Source organism: Leuciscus leuciscus, assembly GCF_965113295.1.
Source record: "Leuciscus leuciscus genome assembly, chromosome: 1".
Lineage (NCBI taxonomy): Eukaryota > Metazoa > Chordata > Actinopteri > Cypriniformes > Leuciscidae > Leuciscus > Leuciscus leuciscus.
Window position 1 is genome coordinate 71,048,865 of NC_138725.1, and position 23,843 is coordinate 71,072,707.

At 36.0% G+C, this 23,843-nt stretch overlaps 2 protein-coding genes across 6 annotated transcripts in view; both read right to left on the reverse strand.

The window, feature by feature from the left end:
* Nucleotides 1–5,061, reverse strand: part of LOC309510052 (CASK interacting protein 2) — a 74,369-nt gene extending 69,308 nt beyond the window's left edge. For 2 of the 4 annotated variants that reach the window (XM_082185021.1, XM_082185020.1), the window contains exon 1: nt 4,744–5,059. The gene's annotated coding sequence lies outside the window, so the exon portion shown is untranslated. Of the gene's footprint in view, nt 1–4,743 lie in introns of all 4 variants that reach the window. The other 2 variants (XM_082185019.1, XM_082185018.1) reach the window with 2 other exon arrangements.
* Nucleotides 5,062–9,077: 4,016 nt separating this feature from the next.
* Nucleotides 9,078–20,999, reverse strand: st6galnac2 (ST6 (alpha-N-acetyl-neuraminyl-2,3-beta-galactosyl-1,3)-N-acetylgalactosaminide alpha-2,6-sialyltransferase 2). 2 transcript variants are annotated; one of them, XM_082146925.1, is made up of 8 exons: nt 20,778–20,999; nt 14,254–14,468; nt 13,996–14,158; nt 12,807–12,945; nt 12,585–12,688; nt 11,037–11,120; nt 10,845–10,941; nt 9,078–10,743 (listed from the first exon to the last, which is right to left on the reverse strand). In XM_082146925.1, the coding sequence occupies exons 1-8, from the start codon at nt 20,963–20,965 to the stop codon at nt 10,561–10,563; spliced, it is 1,173 nt and encodes a 390-aa protein (XP_082003051.1). In that variant the 5' UTR covers nt 20,966–20,999; the 3' UTR covers nt 9,078–10,560. The 2 variants fall into 2 exon arrangements, with proteins under 2 accessions (XP_082003051.1, XP_082003052.1); XM_082146926.1 differs by having other exon boundaries at nt 20,871–20,984.
* Between the last annotated feature and the right edge of the window lie 2,844 nt (nt 21,000–23,843).

Below are 23,843 nucleotides of genomic sequence, written 5' to 3' on the forward strand. Positions count from 1 at the left end.
TGCATTTGCATGCCTAACCCTAAGTATGAGCAGTAGTAGTAGTAGTAGTAGTAGTAATTCCCTTAACACCACTATTTAAAAAAACGCTGAGACTCGCAGTCTAAGAATGAGCATGTGAACTAAAAAAGTCTTGATAGCATACCATCTCAAACATGCTGTCAAAGCAACAATTTTTGGTTTTTATAAAAGCACAAGCTTAATGGTAAGTGTGGACAGTAAAAGAAAGAAAGGAATAAACAACCATATACAGCGCACATGGCAACTTCACCCTCAGCGGTCAGGTTGCCCGGTGTCTCATAATCACTCCTCCATTGCATAACCCTGAACGCTCTTGCCTTCTCTACACACCCAAAACACTCTGAGGGAGTAAGCAAAGCTGCCACTCACAATAGCTGTAATCACGTCCTCTTTCGTTTCCCTCAGGGCCAATAGTCTTCACACCCCGCTGCCAAACCGCTGATAATGTGAGTTTTTGAGCCAGGGTGGAGAGATGTCATGATGGGTTTATAACATTTTGATTGAAATTTATGAGCATGTTTACAGATGCTCTTTATTACGAGGAAATCCACAGTTCGAAAAAAGAAAGAGGAGGAACAGGACAGGTGAATGTGAAGGTAGATCGAACAGCTCTGACTAATGACAACAACTAACAGACAGTAATAATGGTCGGACAAGCCCAGTAACTGGCCCTCATGTTTTAAGAACCATCATATTCATTTTAGCGATGCAAAGAAATAAGTGATGGGTTGCCTGAACAGGTGGTCGCTATTCATGGGGCTTTCAAGTCCTCTTGGGAAGCCGTAAGTATGATGCCGGGTGCGTTCGGATCACTTTTCACTTTACCTTTTCTACAAAAATACAGCTAGAAAATGTAATCCCACTTCTACCAAATGAAGAATGCACATCAGGTGTGTTTTTGCAGTTTCTGAAGTCTATAAACTGAATTGCAATTGTACAATATAAGCACTTTTTAGATTAAAAGATCTGATCGTGTGCACTACAAATAATGTTTAGTGAAGTTATGTTCACGCACCAACTGAAAACAGCATAGACTGAAACATCAGTTCTTGGGATTTAAGAATCAATATCGGTTCTTAAAAATGACAATCGATAGCCGTATTCGGATGGTGATTGTTTCTCATGGGGTCGTGAGGTATTTTAAACATTTACAGGGGTTAGTTGGTGATTTTATTGCCGACCGAATCCAGAATATCAGGGCTTTTCTCCCACCACCCGGGTAAAAATCCCCGGCCGAATTACCTACTGTTTTTTTCCCCAATTTTTTTTTTTATCCGAATCACATCTCTGAGTTTACAAGAAGAGATCACTTCAAAATTCACTGTTTAAATCCTTTTTGATCACTGCCGAGCACCGTACGTACGATTACCGTTGCGCTTCACTGTAATTTGCATGCATTTTAAAGATGTACACTTTTATTACTGAAATGCTGGAAAGTATTTACAAGAACAATATTTCATCACCTCAACGAACAAAAAGGAGAAAGCGGGGAAAAAAGCATGTAAACATTTGAAATGGGCCGTTATTGTGGCAGCAATATATGATACAATAAAAAAATATGTAGGCTATTATGCACAACATTAAAAATACAACCCCCCCCCCACCCCCCCCCCCATCTTTTATTTTTACCTCATGTAAATAAGAGACTGCATTCAATTGTTTCTGCTTATTTCCATATTTTTAAAATGACAACCTTTTGAGATAAAAATGCAAGACTGAAAACCATTTGAAATATAGCGTACGCGCGTCTCGCTTTCTATTTTTTTAAATGAGATTTAAATAATTGAATAACAAATAGAACATTATTTTCCTATTATTAAGTTAAATACGAATTTATTCGTATTATTCCAAGCATATGACACTTTATTTAAAGCAGAAAATCATGCGACTGACCATGCCAACTGTCCACGGGTTCGTGGGATTACAATAAAGTCAATAAATCGTAATCCAAATGCATGAGTTTTATCACTGCGGTGCCATGCACATTTATTTTTACAGACATCCACATGAGAAACAATTACCGTCCGAATAGGGCTTATTAATATCGAGAAATCAGTTTTTTTTAACTAGGGTTGTAACGGTATACCGGTATTTATCACGGTATACGGTTATCATATCGTGCACAATTGCTTATCTACGGCATTGGGGGAAAAACTTAATCAGGCAGAGAATCTCACCTGCATAAGCAGCATCTTTCCACTTGACTGCTTAGACTATCAACTTGCTCCACCCACACACATACAGCAGAGAAAATTTTATTTACAGCAATAGGTCGTATTCAGAGCCGCCCCATTACAGGAATGAAAGTGAGGCCGTGAGGGATAGACTTACCAAGTTTTCAATGGCATCCGCTGTAAAAAGCTGTATAAAGCTCTGAGATCACTTATAATTTTCCACAGCTCATGTTGCCTGGGTTTTTTTTGTCTACTGAAACTTCTTTGAAAGATATTTTTGCAGTGTTTCGTCAGCAGAACAATCCAAAAACACCTTAAATAACAGTTCAGTCCACTGAAGAGATGTCTATCCCTCACAGCCTCGCTTTCATTCCCATTAAAATCAAAGATGGCGCTGATGTGAATAAGGCCAAGGATGTCATGTAAAATGTGCAAATGATTGATGGATGAATAAATTGAAAGTAGAGCTGCACAATAAATCCAATCACGACATGGTTTGTGAATATTAAAATGCAAAAATATTGCTATAAACATATAATCTGCTTGTTCTGCGCCGCTTCTTCTACTACATACTCAAGCACGCGTTGACGCTCATGGTGTTTTCAGCGTCTGCCGTCTCTCAATATGAGGACGTGAACACATGAACACATCCAGAGCTGCTCTTAGAGAACGCTTAAGGATTATATTTGAGAAAAAACATTGTCAAATACACCCTGAAACTCGAAGGTCTTCACTACAACCCGTCGAAATAAAGTTTGGTTTAACTTGAGGAAATCATGACAGAAATATTAGCCTACTATTGTACAGTAGAATGTACTTCTCAAAATGATGATAATAATAATAATACAATAAGTATTATTAAACATTATTGAAGGATTATCATTTATCTCTGTTGTGCAGCACTTTGCCAAAAAAAAGGATACAAGTTGTTAAATTTTCATTTGATTACATCTTAAATGTCTTAATGAAATTGTTCATTTTAGGGGTGTGACAATGTATCGTGTAACAATATATCGCAATACAAAAATGCAACAATATATCGTGGATAGTGACAATATGTATCGTGGATAGTTCACCCCAAATAAAAATTACTGTATGAGAAAAAAATCAAGTTTTCAGAGTTTTAGTGTCAGTACGACATTAAACTACTATATATAATGTTGAATATAATGTATAATAATGCAATGGGGGAATATTTGTGGGTCCTAACGCCAAATGTCTTATGTTACCAGTAAAAAGTGGCCTACATTATTTTAAATATGTCTAGTCAGAGAAAGAGTGCAAGCATATTTGTTCAAAATAATTATGTTTTCAGCTTCAGAATCATGAATATTTTTATTCTTCTGTCACTATTGTCCTGTGCATTGGGTTTCCAGCACCAAGTCCAAGCCTATTAATGTACAGCCTGATGTAAAACCAAATTTAGCATTTTAATCAACAGTATATTTTTTGTTAACCTTTTACCGTGTCTTGGAGTATCGTATCGTGAGTTCAGTATCGTGATATGTATCGAATCGTGACATGAGGGTATCGCTATCACTAGTTGTATGTATTAATTTGATTATCACCGTCATTTATAATGTATTTGTATTAAATCATAACAAAAATATTTTCTAAATAAAATACATTTTATAGGACTTTTATTATTCTTAAAAATGTTAAATCCATAATCAATTATTACATTCAATTGATTAGACATGTTTTTGAATATAAAAATGTGAATAAACACAACAAAGAGATGGTTTCAAGTCTGCTATTATAAAGCATCTGTTCAACCCAAAAAAAAAAAAAAAAAAAATTATTTTCATTCATTTAAACGGTCATTTTAACTGATGATGATAATATTAATAATCGATTGTTTAATACCGAATATGTGAAACCATGATATTTTCTGAGAAGATTATCATAACGTGAAAATGTTTTTAACACAGCCCTTGTGAACTATATCTCTGAATGGTAACCTGAGGTTGATGAAGGATCAGCTCTTGAGGGGTTTACAGCTATTCTTTAGGTTACCGGCCTAGATGTTCACTACACAACCCCTTCAATCCATACAGCAAAGTCTCTGAGGACAGACATCACATGTGTGCCAAAATAAACAAACAATGACATAACACTTTTCTTCATAACACCACCATACAACAAAACATGCAATAGCAGGCGCTGGTTACAGTTAGCCTACATCTAATAGCACATTGTAACATTAGTGTCCGCCAAAATACTAGTTACTACAGCTGAACTGAAAGGTAAATTGATATCTGCCGCGGTAATGAAAGAAATATATATAACCATAAAGCTTCATAAACGTTACTACTTTACAATAAAAACAATAAACATTGTATTTTCGCGGGAACTAGTTAGTACGGTGAATTAGTTTAAGAAAACACGAAGGTGAAACGATATTCGGTGAAACCACATCAAGTAGCGCGATAACTATCGATTTAAACACAAACTAACAAAAATACACCTTACTTTAAACAACATTGTAAGACTTTAACCCAATTTTCAGCACAAACAATACTTCCCCGTCAATTATTATAAACACACTTACCATAACATTAGTGTAAAGAGTTCATAACAGCGGGTTCAGGATCAGTGGCTCGTTCACTCGCTCCAGTCCAGACACTTCTTCTTCAACAACAACAACCAACTCAAAGTCACCTTTAGTCAACTCTCGGCCGATAAACACGCTATAAGTGTGAACAACCTCAACTACTGCTAATCGCGCGCTCGAGTAATTCTCTCGCCCGTATTTACTCCCAAACTGAACGTCTGCATGGATTTGCATGTGCGTGTTTGGAGAGCTCCAGCACTGTGAGTGTGAGAGAGGCAGTCAGAGCAGCTCGAGTGCGGGGGTTCGGCCCTCCTCCAGGGGGAGGGAGCAGCGCTGCCCTGCCGCCCGACGCGACGCGCTCCGGGGCATCAGCTGTGCCGCTCTGCCGCCCTCTGGGACTCACCGGAGCTCTTTCAGCCTCATCCTATTTGATGCATTTGTAAAGCACCGTTATATTATTTAGATACTCAAATATAACTTGGTAACACTTCAAAATAAGGTTAACATTAGTTAACTACCTTAGTTAACTTAAACTAATAATGCACTTCTACAGCATTTATTAATCTTAGTTAATATTAATTTCAGCATTTACTAATACATTATTAAAATCAAAGGTTGTATTTGTTAACATTAGTTAATGCAATGTAAACTAACATGGACAAACAATGAACAGCTGTATTTTTACTAACTAACATTAACAAAGATTAATAATTACTGTTACAAATGTATTGCTCATTGTTAGTTCATGTCAGTTAAAACATTAACTAGTGTTAATTAACCTTATTGTAAAGTGTTACCTATAACTCAATATGTAGCCTATTGTTCATTGTACAGAGCAGTAAAACAGAGCTATGAAATTAGTGTGGAGAGAATTCAGCTCAGATCATTTGGTTTTGGGGAAATATGATGCAAAATAGTAGGGGCTTCATTAATGTTTCATCAATACAGTGTAGCTATACTTTAATCTTGATTTACCTAGAAAGAATGGAAGTGAAATGTGACAACATGCCCCATAGGTGAGGCACATGACCTTATGATATCTGATCTAATCAAAATGAAAAATTTAGAGACACACTCAAATATTTTATCAAAAAAAATACAATTATACATTTTTTTCATATAAAATAATGGCATTTTTTAATAAAAAAATAATAATATATTTTTTAGTTTGACAACAAACACACCGCAAAACACAGCTATACAGCACAGTTCAAAACATAATAATAATGAATAATTTCTGAACATTGACTCACCCTTTTTCTCATGATTTCTCAATAGAATGCATAAAAGTATAGAATAGAATAGCTGCATAGTTCTAAGTTCTATTGTAATGCAGTGTACAAAATGCTCCACCTGCATGCGCAACTGATTTAAACCCTGCTTCTGCTGGTTAGATCAGCATTAAAGAACTATCTCAACTGTTAAATAACAGATAACAGATTAAAATAATATCAGATTTGTCAAATTTTAAATAAGCACAAAAAACAGGGATTAAAAATGTACTTAAGAAATTGACTTTCGCTAAATAACTGTCAGTCTGTTCAGTGATATCTTCCAAAGATTTTTTCATTTTGCCGCAATTTTTTTCTCTATATAGTGTTGATATGGCAACTAGTAAATACACTAAGTTTCGTCAAGCTAGCATGTGTGGAAAGTTTTAAACCATGTTACAACTAGCCTCGCGTTAGGTTGTGCCCCACTCACCCCTACATTGACAGTGTTGGGGGGTAACGCATTACAAGTAACGTGAGTAATGTAATCAGATTACTTTTTTCAAGTACTAGTAAAGTAACACATTACTTTTAAATTTACAGCAAGTTACTTTGTTTTCCCAAGTTTTGACTGACACCTCTCCTGAGGCATGATGCATCATGTACATTATTGTAGCTCTAGTCTAAATGTGAGCTGGCATTTATTCATCTCACTTGGACAAAAACATTCCCTATTTCTCAAAATGGATAAAACAATAAAATGCAAACTCTGAATATTATGCAAACCATATGTTAAATTACACATGCTTTTTGTATTTAATCTCACTATATTTAACAATATCTTTGCTGCTGACCTTCGATGATCTAATTCAACCACTAAAAAGCAAAAATGACTTTAGATAAACATCACATTTGTGTTTTATTTTTATTTTTTATTGAGTTTGTTTGAGCGGCGCCCTCTACTGTACAGGTGTGAATTTGCATTTTCTTCAGCCTGAGGCTTATTCATTTCACTTTTGGTGTGAAAGGGCCTTTACATTTGCGGAAAAAAATGACTTTTGCTCTTTTTGTTATTAAAAAAACAAACAAGCAAGCGCAGCTTATATGAGGAAAAGTAACGCAAAAGTAACTTAACAAATTAATTTCCATAAAAGTAATGCAGTTAGTTACTTTTTTTTAGGGAGGAACGCAATATTGTAATGCATTACTTTTAAAAGTAACTTTCCCCAACACTACATATTGAGATCTTCAAGTTGATTTCAGACTTTGATATCCTGGTAAATGTGAGCATGGTTAGAGACATTATTAAGGTAATGGCGATCTGAGCCATTTTCCGCTCTTCGCCATTTCCACAAGGGTGTTGCACAAGAGATTTGATGCGTGAATCCATAATCAAAACTACTTTACAAGAAGCAGAAGACATAATCAAAAGTCTCCATGTGCTCCTCTTTAAAGGGATAGTTCACCCAAAAAATAAAATTATTTTAGGCCATCATTTACTCGCTCTCAAGTTGTTTCTTTCTTCTGCTGAACACAAAAGACGATATTTTGAAGGATACGGGGAACAAAATGATGGACCCCACTAGCTTCCACAGTAAAGAAAAAAATACTATGGAAGTCAAGGTTTTAAATTTTTGGGTGAACTATCCCTTTAAATATCTGTCTCTAGGAGAAAGAAGTGAGATATTAAAGATACCTCATATGTGACCTTTCTTCCCTTTGGGTTTATTCACCCCCCCAAATCTGCATTCATTTGTTGAATGTTGTTGTGCAGAAACTTAAAATTAATAGAACTCAACGTTTGTTTTGTTCAGTGTATCTGAAGACATGCTATCATGAGAGTGTCTGAACAATTTAACCATCCTTGGACTCATTTATATGCTTAAACTTGCATGTGCACACATTGAGATCTAGAAGTCTCGTTTTTCAGTCACAGATCAAAGTGCTTCCTGTCCCCTCCTAAATGAAGTCATCTGGAACAGGATAGTGAATATGGCTCTGACAAGTGTCTGAATGAGACTGTGTGCTGTGGAGAACCAGGTGAACACTGAAGAACAAGGCTTGTGGTTCTGCATCCCTTCACCTGCTCCCACAAAGATAAGGGCGAGCGGTGATCAAAGGATCAGGGGTTGCTATCACCTTCCGGATATCCCACGAACAGATGTTGCACACCTGGGGCATGTTTAAATAAAGCAGTTAATGTCACTATCACAGTGATCACAAGCTAAAAACCAGCACCTTGAAGCAAAAAAGAGTTTATTTTGCTTTGAAGATTTTTTTTATAGAGTAAGATAAATGAACAGATTCACTGCACAAAGCAAAGTTTATTTTAAAACAATAATGTGCCATCAAGTACAGAGATTTGAGTGAGAGAACTGACATTTGAGAGCCCTTTGTCGTGACATATTTGGCAGGCCGAAAGTTTGGAATAATTAAGATTGTTTTATTGTCTTTGAAAGAAATCTGCAAGATTAAAAAAGTAATAAATATTGTGAAATGTTATTACAATTTAAAGTTACTAGTTTCTATTTGAATTTATTTTAAAATGTAATTTATTCCTGTCATGGCAAAGCTGAATTTTCAGCAGTCTTCGGTGTCACATGACCCTTCAGAAATCATTTACTGTATATTGCCAAGCTCCAGTCATTCGGCTGCAACAAGTGTTCTCTTGTCAAATGTCAGGATGGTTTTGTCTTTTGGAAACATAGGGCTATGTACACTAAAAAGCTATTTTGTTTCTTTATCTTTATTTTCATCTATCTACAACATGAATGCTATACAGTACCAATGAAGAATGATTTGTCAAATACATTTTTGGCATGACAATATAAATGTACACATTATACAGACTGAAGTGGAGAGGTCCAAGGATTGAACCCTGGGGGACGCCACATCATAGAGGTCCATTTAAAGTTGCCTATGTTCTCACAGGAACCCCTTTCTTCTATATATGACCTAAACCAGGTATCAACGAGTCAAACACAGTTTTCCAGTCTGTCTAGGACTGTATTGTGGCAATCAGCACTGCAATTTTGCCAGAACCAGTATTCAGATAAATATATACAGTCTCTGTGCTTATTTTGTGATGGGAAACCAGACTGGAATTCCTTCTCAGTGATGTTACCTTGCCTCTAAAGCTTGCATGAAAAGCAGGGCGCTAAAAAACTTCTGTGAATCTTTGAATTAATCTGACATTTTTAACGGATTAATCCAAAATACTTCTTTGGCAATTTAATTTTTGCAGTCCTGTGACCTGTTTTTTTTTTTCATTCTGAATATATTCACCTGCCTTGCCTCTAAAGGTTGCAGGAAAAGCAGGGCGCAACAAAACATCTGTGAATCTTTGAATTAAAGGGTTAGTTCATCCAAAAATGAAAATTCTGTCAGTAATTACTCACCCTCATGTTTTTCCAACCCCGTAAGACCTTCGTTCATCTTCGGAGCACAAATTAAGATATTTTTTGATGAAATCTGAGAGCTGGCTCACCCCTCCATAGGCTTCTATGTAATTGAAACTCGCCGGCCCAGATTGTTAGTAAAGACAATGTTTAAAATAGTCCACGTGACTACAGTGGCTCAACCTTAAGTTCATCAAGCGACAAGAGTACTTTTAGTGCGCAAAAATAACGACTTTATTCAACTATTCATTTTCTTCTGTGTGGGCCTCTGAGTGTATTCACATAGTGTAACAGCACAGCGCTTCTGGGTTGTACATCAGAACGTAGGCTCACTATTGGCCAGTATCACACGCATCACACACATGACCAGCGTTGGCATTAACAATGTCTTAACTAACTTTCTGGGCCGGCAAGTTTCAATTACTTTTGGCGCTTTTCCACTACACAGTACCAGCTCGCCTCGGCTCGCCTCGACTCGACTCGACTCGGCTCTGTTTGGTTTTCCACTGTGTAAAAGTTGTACCTGTACCTGCTTCCAGGTAATTTTTTTCGTACCACCTCCGGCGAGGTTCTAAGCGAGCTAAAATGTGACGTGAAAACACAGCAGACTGCTGATTGGTCAGAGAGAATCGTCACTATTCACTGCGTCATCATTGCACGCGCCAGACGGAGTATCCTGAATAAAAAACAGCAAAAACAAAAACAAAAACATCCAAAAACAGCATACACTCGATTTCCTCCATTGTCCTGTGTGTGTGGGTAGCGGGTGTGTCTCGCGGGTCTCGCGTAAAAGATTAAGTCACGGCAGTTTCCTGCGGCATCGCTATGACGACCAGGTACTATTGTGGAGGTACTATCTGCAATGGAAAACGGAGCGAAAAGCGAGCCGAGCCGAGGCGAGTCGAGTCGAGTCGAGTCGAGTCGAGCTGGTACTGGTAATGGAAAAGCGCCAATAGAAGCCTATGGAGGAGGGAGACAGCTCTCAGATTTAATCAAAAATATCTTAATTTGTGTTCCGAAGATGAACGAAAGTCTGACGGAGTTGGAACAACATGAGGGTGAGTAATTACTCACAGAATTTTCATTTTTGGGTGAACTAACCCTTTAATCTGACATTTTTAACAGATTAATCCAAAATACTTCTTTGGCAATTTCATTTGTGCAGTCCTGTAACCAGTTTTGTCCAAAGATTCACTGAAGGGACATCATTTTCTGGTTCCTTGTCTCTGATATAGCCACAAGACTTTATGAGAGTGCAGCTGCTTCCACAGACGTCCCTCCATCATCATGTCATGGTTGGCATAGAAGATCAGAGGCTTCGTGACCTTGTCATAGTAATGGTCTGAGAAGTTCATGTAATTGTCTGTGATGAAGCCATACGCAGAGACCTGAGAGAGAAGCCAGCATCCACAACATTCATTTGGCAACACCTGAAGCAATAGATTTTAAATAAGAATGTCAAATGCTGTTTTCAAGTTTCAAGTCTGACCTGGTCACAGGTGTGTAAAGCAGTCATCAGCATTAGAGCACCCGTGCTGGGCATGTAAATATCCCTGTATTCATCCAGCTGTGGGGATTTCAGAAACCTGTTAATCGAAAATACAATGGCATTACATTGAGGGAGAGAAAAAAAAAAGTGACAAATGAGTGTATTGACGAATGTGTTGGAAAATACTTTCACCTCTGAGTCACATACTGAACGAAGGATGGATGGATCATCTTGAACTGATGTATTTCAGGATTATATCCAAAAAGATCCGAGGGCCTGTTTTATTAACCAAATAAACTGAAGTTAAAGAAATGTTCAAATAGCAATTCAAACTCTGGAGGCGCTAGAATGCCTTTTAGAATTCCAATTCAGAGCAATTTAATTAAAGTAGCAAAAACAATGCAAAATAGTAAGGAAGTAGTTTAGGAAGCAAAATTAAAACTGAATATTTTTTTATTTTTTTTATGTATGACATTTTTATTGTTCTGTATGATTTAACTATAAAGGTATTGTCATACAAAAATAGGCTATTTTAAATATGAACAATATATGTTCATCATATAGGGTGAATTAATGTACATTTGGCCATTTATTACCTTTCATTTCAACAAAAAAAGTAAATTAAAATTGTATATATTAAATGTTTTTCTCATTTTGGGGCATTACATTTTATTATAAGTAACTGCCATCTTACATTCAGTACAAAAATTCCCTCAAAGAATGAATGGAGTATAGGTACTGTATGTGGTTAATACGTAAAGTCCCCCTGTGGTGAAAACCACACTTTTAATGTTGTGTCTATATGGTTTTTTTAATATGCTTTAAGACAAACCATGAGCAAATTCATAAGTCATTAGTATTTTCTCCTTAAAACTGCAGTGAACAGTGAGACAGTCTCAGAATCACAGAATTTTTTTTTTAAATATGTTATTTTGGTGATCAAAGATGAGTTTTAAAGGATCCAATTATTGACTACAGGGGGACTTTAAATAATTATCAGTAATCCGTTTTGGTCAGTGTTATTTAAAAGAGAAATGTGTCTGACCAGAGACATTTTTTATTTTTGTTATAAACATCAGGGAACCAATAGCCATAATTAATCAATGTAATTGTTGATATTTTTGTATTGTATGTTGAACTAATGCAGTTCTATTGTTCTTATTGAACTGTGTTGAATTTCTCTTTGAATTGTAGGTCAGTACATTCATCTTCCTGTCATTCCAGTTTAAATTCCATCCTACATTGGGCATGTGGCCAATTCAACTCAAATTCATGAACTAAAAGAGAGGCAACTGTTGTTAGAATAATAATAATAATAATAATAATAATAATAATAATAATATGAAAACATTTGCCCCACCCTTGCATTTGTCATCTTTTACATATTATTAATTACTTTGATTGATCTGTCATCGTGAACAAAATAATTATTTGGACGCCTCACTAAATTATACACTTCATCATTACATTGGAATTTGATACGATACCAAATCGTGTGTCACCTGCAGACGCAATTTTCAAAACTACCTTCAATTTCTGATCTGAGCACATTTTGCAACGACTTTTAATCAACTTGTGTGTCATCTGAGCCAGTTCCTAAATTGTGAATTCGGCTCAGCCCAAATCGTAGGAGTAATGCCCCATCTGCTGCTCACTTTGTGCGCTGCAAGGTTCCTGCTAAGATTTTTTTAAAAGACGTCAGTAAATAGCAACGTGTATGAATCTTATTGTTACACCCACCTTTTACCTATATCAGGCCCGGAGGATACAGACACACCCTGGATGGCAGCTGACAACATCTTATAGTCTCGAGTTTCCGCAGGTATAAAAATATATCCAATGCCCTGTGGTGATAACATCTAAGACGTTAGTCATTTCGCCCTGAAATTCACCAGCAAACCAGCAGAGGGAAACGTTTCAAATTATAATTCCTAATAAATAGCAAATGAGAAGTCCTGTTACCGGGTCACGTGGCACCTGGTCGAACCCGTCTTCGTAATAAGCAACAATGGAGTTCTTGAGGGAGTTGGTGGTGAAGCCGTAGAAAGACGTCTTTGTCCCAACATCGTCTTCAAAACCTTTGATGACTGCCCCATTAACTCTAAAAAAAACAATTACAATTATTATTAGCATTATTGTGCTATCATAGCAGTACTAATCCAACTAATAATCTGAAGAAAACTGGGAAATGCCTCTGAAAGTGAAAAAAAGCCCTATATATTTAGAATTTGCCCAAGCAGTGAACATTTTTTTTAATCAGTTTTCTAAAAAATTATTTTATATTATATTAATTTATTAATATTAATTTTATCTAATAATTGGTTTAGTGTAAGTTAGATCAGGGGTTTTCAATCTTTTAAATGCCACGGACCCCAAAATATGATTCTTTTCCTGAGGGACCCCCATCCTAAAATAAAAAAAAGGCATCTATAAAGTTTCTTGTATCAAGACCCAATTTGTACTGTGGGAAATAAGAAAATCAAAATATTATTTGGAAAATACTTAATTTCTATTAGGTTACATTATATTTGTTTCTACCCATTATAGTACTGTACGGTTAGATGTATTTATTAATTTGTTAACTCATTTACTTATTTTACTCTAATTTCTGTTTATTCGTGTTTAATTTAATGTAAACTTTTTAGTTTTTTACACTGTTCTACAGAGATCTGAATAATCCAACATAAGGACAGTTATTCACAATGCATTCAAGGAAATGTTAGATGATATGTTTATATAATATATAAATATATAATAAATAAAGAATAAATAGTACTTTTATAAAATAAAATATAAAATTACATATTTTAAGAAAATAATGATCTTTAAATTGATTTAACTATATCTATTAGGATTGAGGCATCAGTTACTGATGGCATTAGGCCTATAGAAAGGCTCTATTCACTGATTGTCATGATTGGTTTATTCCAGAGATGATGTGGTTGGTCATGTGATCTCAACATGTCCACCCCCATGAGGTGACCCACTCCAACAAGTAAAAAAATTTTTTTAAAAACCCTGGTTTTATTGGGCTACTTATATGACATCAGTGTTGGGTAAGTTACACACTTCATCTTAATTTTTTTAATTTTTATGAAACTGAATATCAGAAGGCAGCTCATTTGCTGTTCTAATAGAAGGTACAACAAACCTGAAAACATAATCGTGACTGTCTATGACTTTCCCCTGCCCGGATCCTTTAAGGATTCCTCCGTTACCCACCACGGCACAACGCACACATGCATCTGGCGTTTTCCGCTCAAACAGACGACTGTTGCCAGGGTGTGAAAGCAAAGAAAGAGTCTTGCCAATTTCTGAAAAACAAAGATGCTTTGAGAACTTTTGTGGTTTTATTTTGTTTCCTTGTTTGTGGTGCTATTGCTTTACAGTGACTGTAGTGAGGGTTTACCATGGAAAGGCTGGTCCTTCCAGCCGTAAGGCAACGGTTCATTCCGGAGCGTTTGCCAATGTGAGTAAATAAATGAATCACGCCACTGCAGAACAGGCACCGAGAAGCTAAAATTCTTTTTCAGACTGTCTTCCTGCTTTATGACACGTCTCAAAGAGCAGGCTGGCACTTCCTCTTCAGCGAAATCGTTTTCAACCCAGCTTACTTCCGTAACCCTGCAGAGCAAAGCAGATCGAAACGTGAGAAAGTCTTTCTTTAACAAGAGGGGAATTATATGAATCAATAAATATGGTGTATGTGACCCTGGACCACAAAACCATGTCACATGGGTCTTTTTTTTATTTTTTATTGAGATGTACACATCATCTGAAAGCTGAATAAATAAGCTTTCCATTGATGTATGGTTTGTTAGGACAATATTTGGCTGAGATACAATTATTTGAAAATCTGGAATCAGAAGATGCAAAAAAAAAATCGAAACATTGACAAAATCGCCTTTAAAGTTGTACATTAATGTTGGCGATTGTGCTGCATTCATTCACAAAAATACATGTTTTATATATATTTACGGTAGGAAATTTACAAAATATCTTCATGGAACATGATCTTTACTTAATATCCTAATGATTTTTGGCATAAAAGAAAAATCAATAATTTTGACCCATACAATGTATTGTTGGCTATTGCCACAAATATACCCGTGTGACTTGTGACTGGTTTTGTGATCCAGGGTCACATATAGGAACCCCATTAACCCTTACATACCGGAACACATTCCTGTATATAACATTTACCTCCAGTTTGTTCATGGTAATGGGATATGAATAACATTGCATTTCAGCACATTTAGAAGAAGAGTAGAAATTAAATTCATGGTTCAAATCCACATGGTTGACTATTGAAATTTGCGAAAGATTCCATCTCGAGTTTGCCTTACCAAACCAATTGCCGCCTTGTGTCTGAAGCCGGTTAAGGTAACACTAGATATGTGGGACTCGGCAATGAACTGTCATGCAGAACCTGATTTTGCCAAGTAAAACATGTTCCTGCATCAACAACTTTGTTGATCCTGCAACAACATTCCAGTCAACCAACCAGATTTGAAGGAGAAATATAAAGTTAATGTCAAGTTTAGGCTTACAGTCAGGGTTAGGTGCTTCTACATCAGAATTATTCACCATCATTTCCCTCTGATTTTAGCGATAATTTATGGTAAGGTTAGGTTGAGCTGTAGGGATAAGGCTACATTTTCAGACAGGAATGTTGTTCCATGATCAACAAAGTATGTTGACCCAGGAACATGTCTAACTCGGCAAAATCACAATGTCACATTTATACTTGTTACAAAATAACAGACATTCAAAATGTTAAAATATACTTCCCACTCCACTTTGCATCTGTGCAAATCATTGATGTTTTGGTTGGAGGCTATGAGAAAACAGTATAAGAACTATGGTATGCAATTAAAAACTAAATTTAGCTTGAGGCGTATCTGTGTGTCAATACCTTTGCTTTGCCTCGAGGTACAAATCAAAAGATTGAGTAAACATCAAATCTTGGTGAAGCAATCATTACAACTGTTCGTATATAATAGTAAGTTAAATTCGCAACTTTGGATGGAAACCGCTAGCTACTGTCGCTCGCGTCGCCAGATCCACATTGAAGAGGAAGAAAGAATTTGCATTATGTGCTATCTATGTCAAAGTTTTTGTAGTTTTGGTTTTTCAAATGCACTTTTTATTTTAATAATTATTTTAATTTTGGTGACCAATTTTCAGTAGTAAACTTCCAGTATACACATTTCTAGTAGTTTTAGTTTCAGTAATGGTTTTGATAGTTACAGTTTATTTATTTTTAATAAGCCACTCTATTACTAATTCTTTTTAGCCTTTATATATGTATCTTTTTCATATTTTAACTCATGTTGTAGTTGTTACAGTTAGTGAAGGAAGCAGTAGGACTTTGACAGTTTACTTTACTCTGATAATTATAACCTTTGAGGTAAGAAATCATGTTGTGTTTTTCAAAAGAATGAAAGTCATTTAGAATGAATGTTCCTTCTGTCAATCATTGGGAACAGGTTACACAGAACCAAAGCTGCCTGTGAACCAGAAGATTTATTTACATAAAAGACAAATGAAATGTTCACGCACATTGCCCAGAAAATTTGTTTGAACTCATTAACTATTGAGTAGATTTGGTTTGAAATATTGGTGGCTTGACGTGTGTTTTTGTCTTATTGCCTCATAGTTCTTGTCATTGTGGCATTTGTTAAACCTATTGTTAGGTATAGCCATTGATGGCTCAAAAGAATTAAATGAAAGGATAAAAAGAGATTTTAAGGCATTAAAAGGGATAGAACTGTAAAAGTTCCTGTGGCCGGTTGCATAAACTCACTCTAGTCTTTTAAGTTAGTCATCTATTTTTTTCTTCAAGACTGGTTCTAACTTTTTAAATTCAGTTACAAAAAGGTAGATCGATCTAATTTTAATCTGAAAATTAAGATTGATTACCCTTGTTTTGCTGCTAGTTGGTCAAACTATTTAAGTCTTAAAGTCCCCCTGTAGTGAAAATCAAGCATTTAAATGTCATTTATATGTCTATGTGGTGTTTTTAATATGCTTTAAGACAAACCATGTGCAAATTCATAAGTTGCTGAGTATTTTCTCCTTAAAACTGCAGTGAACCAAAGACAGTCTCAAAAACACGGTTTACCACGCACTATTTTTGGGAGATTGACCTTTTTCATCCCCTCGCATATTCCTTATAAAATAGACTATCAATTCCTGATATAAGGAATACAATTTTCACTAGTTGCGGTTTTGTGTGCATTTTGGCAGTTTTTGAACAGTTTTTGGGCTGGAATTCATCAGCTGGATCTGGCAACACTGGTGGACGGTTGACGTTACAACAGAACAACGACAGCATTCAGAGACTCACTTTGTATTTGAGGTAGGAATATGCTAATTCAGCCGATGAAATGGCAGATTGCTGGTTTTCAGTTTGATCATCAGTTTTGTTGTATTTTGAAACTGTCAAATATAGCCTACTTAGAAGCAAACTATCTCATTTTATGTTGTGTAAAACAGGCAAATGTTAGCTAATTAGCTAACTAGCTATATGCTATCAAAGCTGATGAACAGCCAAGAGTGTGTGAATGTGCCATTGATACGTGTCCATAAACTATGCAGAAGTAACATTAGTCAAAATGTTCACACAGAGATGAGCATCCCACAGTACTTTAAGAGGAAGAGCAGCTTGTAAGTTGTATGGATAGCTACATACAGTAACTGTTATATTCTAAAATTCACACAGTAAAAGCACTTTAGATCAGTAAAATTAGGCCAACGGCATGTCATCAGAATTTGCATTGAAACCAGTTCTGTGTCCTCAAACATTTGTTACTTTCCTAGACAGGAGGTGAAGAGACCACAGAACAGGGAGAGTTAGGGCCAAGTGAGACACGGGTAATGGGAATATGACAGAATGCTCATGTGTGTAGGATAACAGAATACATTGGTACTGTGTCAAGCTAATTTAACTAGTTGTTCATGATTATATATATTTGAATTTAAAATGAGTTTATCGCTGAAGCTTTATAATGATAAGCTACATTTGAAATCCATTTTTTGGATTTTGTCCAAGGCCATATCAACCTGAGACAGGATGTATTACAAACAAGACACTTACAGTAGTTTCCAGGATAGATGGCAAGAACCACACATGGCTACACTACTGTCCTGATGTGAGAGGTATACTCTGTTTCTATTGCATGAAAGCATTTAAAAATCAGACAAGTCCCTTTGCTAAAAGAGTAGATCAGTCATTTGTATCTACAGGATTCCAAAACTGGAAAAAAGCAATAGAAAAATGTAAATCACATGAAATGTCTCAAGCACACAAAGTGGCCATAACAACACACACACATCAGGCAAAATCAATAAACACACATAGCAAAGGCTCTTCAGCAACAGCAGGCAAGGTCTCATCTGCTAAAAATTGTTGGCTCATTGCAGTTTCTTGCTAGACAAGGTACTGCTGTTCGCGGTCATGAAAACAGTGAGGGATGTTTCAGGCAGCTCCTTCGTCTCAGCTCAGAGGATGTTGAGGGACTGGAGAGTTAGAATTTCCTCAGTCTCTCTCCATCACTGCCTCAGCTTCTCTCCATCAGTGCCTCAACCTCCATGCATCCCCAGGCTCTGTCTCAGTCTCTCTCCATCAACAGGCTCTGCCTCAGTCTCTCTCCATCACTTCCTCAGTCTCCATCCATCACCAGGCTCTGCCTCAGCCTCTCTCCATCACTTCCTCAGTCTCCATCCATCACCAGGCTCTGCCTCAGTCTCTCTCCATCACTTCCTCAGTCTGCATCCATCACCAGGCTCTGCCTCAGCCTCTCTCCATCACTTCCTCAGTCTCCATCCATCACCAGGCTCTGCCTCAGCCTCTCTCCATCACCAGGCTCTGCCTCAGCCTCTCTCCATTGCCAGGCTCTGCCCCAACCTCTTTATCACCAGGCTCTGTCCCAACCCGATCATCTTCTTAATGGTGTGTTTTCATTTATTTGTTCTTTATTAAATAAAGTATGTTTTTGTACAGTTCATGGTATGTAGTTGTAGTTATATTAGATTGCTTCTCTCTGTTTTTATAATCTACCCAGTCGGCATGAGTGATGCTCTATTCACAAATAAATCACTCTGGCGTGGAAACTCGTCTTGAAAACGAATGCCTTTGTCTGCCTTAGTCACAGTTAACCAGTTTAAACACGCTTGCAGAAATACACATTTGATAACATGTTTTGGAAAACAGACAGAAGAAGATCTATCAATGTGCATTTGATCGTTGTTTGTGTTCAGATGTTCAGTATAGCGGTCATGAGCGCGAGCGCATGCAAGAGTTTTAACTCTTTCTTCTCTGTGTCAATGGTTCCCTTTACACGCCATTGAATGCAAAACTCTGCAGATTCACTTTATTTCGACATTGATTAATAATCCAGATGTAGTTGTATGAGTTACTATTATAAAAACCATAAGACAGGCAATGATTTTCGGGCTTCAGAAGCCAGAAATAATCCTTGTCTCTTCTGTTTTTGTGGTAAAGATAGCCTAATTATCATAATAATAGTAATTTAAATGAAAAATATCTAAATAATAACACACACACACACACACACACACACACACACACACACACACACACACACACACACACACACATATATATATATACATACATACATAGACAGTACAGGCCAAAAGTTTGGACACATTACTATTTTTAATGTTTTTGAAAGAAGTTTCTTCTGCTCATCAAGCCTGCATTTATTTGATAAAAAATACAGAAAAAAAAAAGTAATATTGTGATATATTATTACAATTTCAAATAATTGGTTTTCAATTTATTATACTTTAAATTATCATTTATTTCTGTGATGCAAAGCTGAATTTTCAGGATCATTACTCCAGTCTATCACATGATCCTTTAGAAATCATTCTAATATGACGATTTATTATCAAAGTTGGAAACAGTTCTGCTGCTTAATATTTTTTCATAACCTGTGATACTTTTTTAGGATACTTTGATGAATAAAAAGTAAAAAAAAATTGTTGTCTTTTGTAACAACAATATCCACTACTGGTCAGTATTTTTTTTTCTTTCTTTTTTTGAAATAAATCAAAACTTTTATTCAGCAAGGATGTGTTAAATTGATAAAAAGTGATAGTAAAGAAGATTTATATTATTAGAAAATATTTTTTTTATTTTGAATAAATGCAGTTCTTTTTAACCTTTTATTCATCAAATATATTAGGCAGCACAACTGTGTCCAACACTCATAATAAATCAGAATATTAGAATGATTTCTAAAGGATCATGTGATAGACTGGAGTAATGATCCTGAAAATTCAGCTTTGCATCACAGAAATAAATGATCATTTAAAGTATAATAAATTGAAAACCAATTATTTGAAATTGTAATAATATATCACAATATTAAAAAAAAAATTCTGTATTTTTGATCAAATAAATGCAGACTTGATGAGCAGAAGAAACTTCTTTCAAAAACATTAAAAATAGTAATGTGTCCAAACTTTTGGCCTGTACTGTATATATGTGTGTGTGTATGCCTATATATGATCCGAAGTATAGCTACTTGAGTAGTTTGGATACTTTTTTACTCTTACTCAAGTAACTATTAAGATTATATTAAGATTACTTTTACTTTGAGTAAATATTTCTACTTGTACCTTTACTTGAGTAGTTTTTGGATACTCTACTGTTTTCTTACTAGTAACAATCACATTACAGATATCAAAAAGTGACAATAGATGTTTTGATATCAAAAATGTTTTTTTTTATAGCAATCTCAATAATAGACATTTGCACTTAAAACCATGTAATAACTGATATCAAAAATGATGTTCTGTACTACAGTAGTCAACATTTGAAGTGGATCAAAACCTTTCATCAAAGTTATACATGAATTTTGAACAATACCCGTTCTTGTCTTAGTGTGTGTGTGTACTGACCTCTGAAATGTGCTCCAGTCCTCTGATGACAACAATACCAGCAAACTCCAGAACATAAAGCAAACGCATGCAGCCATAAAAGATCTAACAAACCTCAGTTTCATGTTGCGACCGCACAGTGCGCGATAAATGTGTGAAAAGACAGCAGGTAAGTTCTTCATAATGACAAGCAAACAGTGGCCTTTCATCAGATGCTTTGAACCCCCTCTAACATTTGAAGCATCTAAATAGTTGCACAACCAGTTTTACAACACGCAGCGAATATGTGGGAAATTCCGCGTCACCTTTGAGCTGGAAATAGTCACATGAACAAATAGATTTCACATGATGCAAATGAATCCACCGTTGTGATTAAATGACAAAGAGAGACTCTGAAAAACGTTTTGATTAACCTGAGATTCAGGTTCTCTTGGTTCCTCTTGTGTTCTCTCTTCATGCGTTACCTTTTATCAAACGGCTTTCATACCAATGATATCTGTAGGGCATTTAGCACCAAAATAACTACATTCCGTATAGAAAGGTGTAGAAACCAGTTGCATTTATGAAAAAGTAAAGCAATGCTCAAGAGCAGAAAGAAATAAAAGCCTGTGTGCGTTGGTGTTAAACTGTACTTAAGGCCAACTGAATTAACATGTGACATACTAAGTTTGCATCCGGAAAGGTAAAACAGTGTAAATCTTGAGTATAATGCAGCCTGTGTTGCTCTCTATTTAAAAAAGTAAGAGTCAAAAAGAAATAGTCATTAGTTAGAAAAGTTCAAAGCTGACCACTTTATGGCTGATAAATGCAGTGAAAACAAATCTTAATGCCAGTCCATACAGTGACTGCCACGGTGGCTGATGTGTAATGAACAAAAGGCAGAATGAACAATGTGAGGTTAGCTTTTAATAAACACTGATGAAATCGGCACACGTCAATCATTAAAGACGCCGAACAATGAACAGAAAGAATTGAGGGCTTAAATAGACCATTGGAATGATTAATGGAACAAGAGCTGCGTAACTAAATCTGAAACCACAGGAACAAATGAATAACACAAACTCGGTGACAGGGAAAACCATGCAAACGGAACATGACAATAATGTGAAATAGGCAACTAGACTAGACTAGACACTGGCATGCTATAAAGAATTCTGTGTGATAGTTATCAGACCATGTAAAATAGTCTGTCTACACAGTTCATACTTCCACTTGTGCCTTTCATTAGTTTTGATGATGTAATTCTATAATAACTATGATTATTACAGTAGCCTATTTTTCCCTAAACCTAACTAAGTCCTATCTCATCTGACCTAAGTCTATCTGGGCCTATAATATTTATACTCTAGCGCGTCTACACATCGACAGCGGCTGGGTGCTAATACCTGTTCCCGTAACTAGCTTACTTCCTGCGCAGGAATAATCGACAAACAGACCTGCAAATGTCCTTTAAATGCTTGAATCACGGCCCAATCTCCCCCAAGAAGAAGCAAGGCCGGAGGATCTCAGACAAATTCCATTGAGAATCCCACCAGCTAACACGAATACAACAGTTTTTATAGAATATTAAAGGAGGTATGGCAAAAATGTCATGCTGCATTACATAATTTCCCCACAATTTGATTGGTTTTCATAGACAAACCCTTCTGTTACCAGGTAAAGCAAACTTTGTTTTAATGATTACTTCATTGTTAATCACAAGTTTCAAATTTAGTCATCTGTCTAGTTTCAATTCCCAAATTTGTTGTTTTTACACCCACACAACCAAAGTAAAATATGGCAACACAACATACAACATTCAAAAACACAGGACAGAACGTTTTAGTACATTGTGTTTCAAAGTGTTATCATGTTAGGCCTAAAAAGAAAAGTAATGTTAGATTACTAGAAATTCAAAATATACAGTCGTAATATACTATTTCATCTATTAAACAATCCACCACACCTACTTACTACACATAATTCTAATGTGTGGTAAACAGTAATAATAAAAGTTGGGCAGGTTTGCTGGGGACTGTGGAAGTGAGAAAAAGAGGTTTTCTAATAAGGAAATTAAGGTAACATTTAATAGAACATATCATGAGGATGAATCACACACACACACACACACACACACACACACACACACACACACACACACACACACACACACACACACACACACACACACACACACACACACACACACACACACACACACACACACACTACATGAGAAGGAAGAGAAGGAGGAGAAGAAGACATGAGAGAAAAGAAAAGATAAGCTAACAAACGAGACAAAATGAGAAGAAATGAAACAAGAAAGGATGAAATGAGAAAAGACTAAATGAGAAGAAAATATATGAGACAATAGGAGTTGAAAATGAGAAGAGAAGAGAAGAGAGGGAATGTGAGGAGAGGGAGGTGTAGGGAATGTGAGGAGAGGGAGGTGTAGGGAAGAGGAGAGGAAGGCTTCATGTAGAAGAGGGAGACTGAAGTCACACACACACACACACACACACATTTCACACTAACAAAAGTTGAAAAACATTCTGCTCTTTTAAAAGTATATAAATGGAATGAATACATCACTCGATATAAAAATAAATATCTTGCTAATTTTAGTGAAACAATTTAAACAGTTTTTGATAACACTTTATTTTAGAGTGTCCTGGTTGCATATGTTACATGTACTTACCATAGTAATAACAGTACATTTTTCATAATTACATGCAACTAACCCTCAACCAAATCCTAATCCTAGCCCTATAGTAAGTATATGTGGTTAATTAATATTACTCAGTAATTAAATGTACAATTACACTGTAACAATGACACAAAATAAAGTGTATCCCAGTTATTTATGCATGGCTATATGAATATATAAAACAGCTTACAGTTTCAGTGAGATAGAGAGAAATGTGTTGAATGATGTGGTTTACAAATGCAGTAAGTTTAAAGCTGAAAATCTCCTGAGTGTCACAGAGAGAGAGGAATGAGATCACCGCACAGAGCGCAATCCCACGGGAAACAGACTGGGTCTTTGGAAGCTCCTGCGGTTGTAAACTCATTCAATATATTTGCTTTTTCATCAATGGAGACAACAGC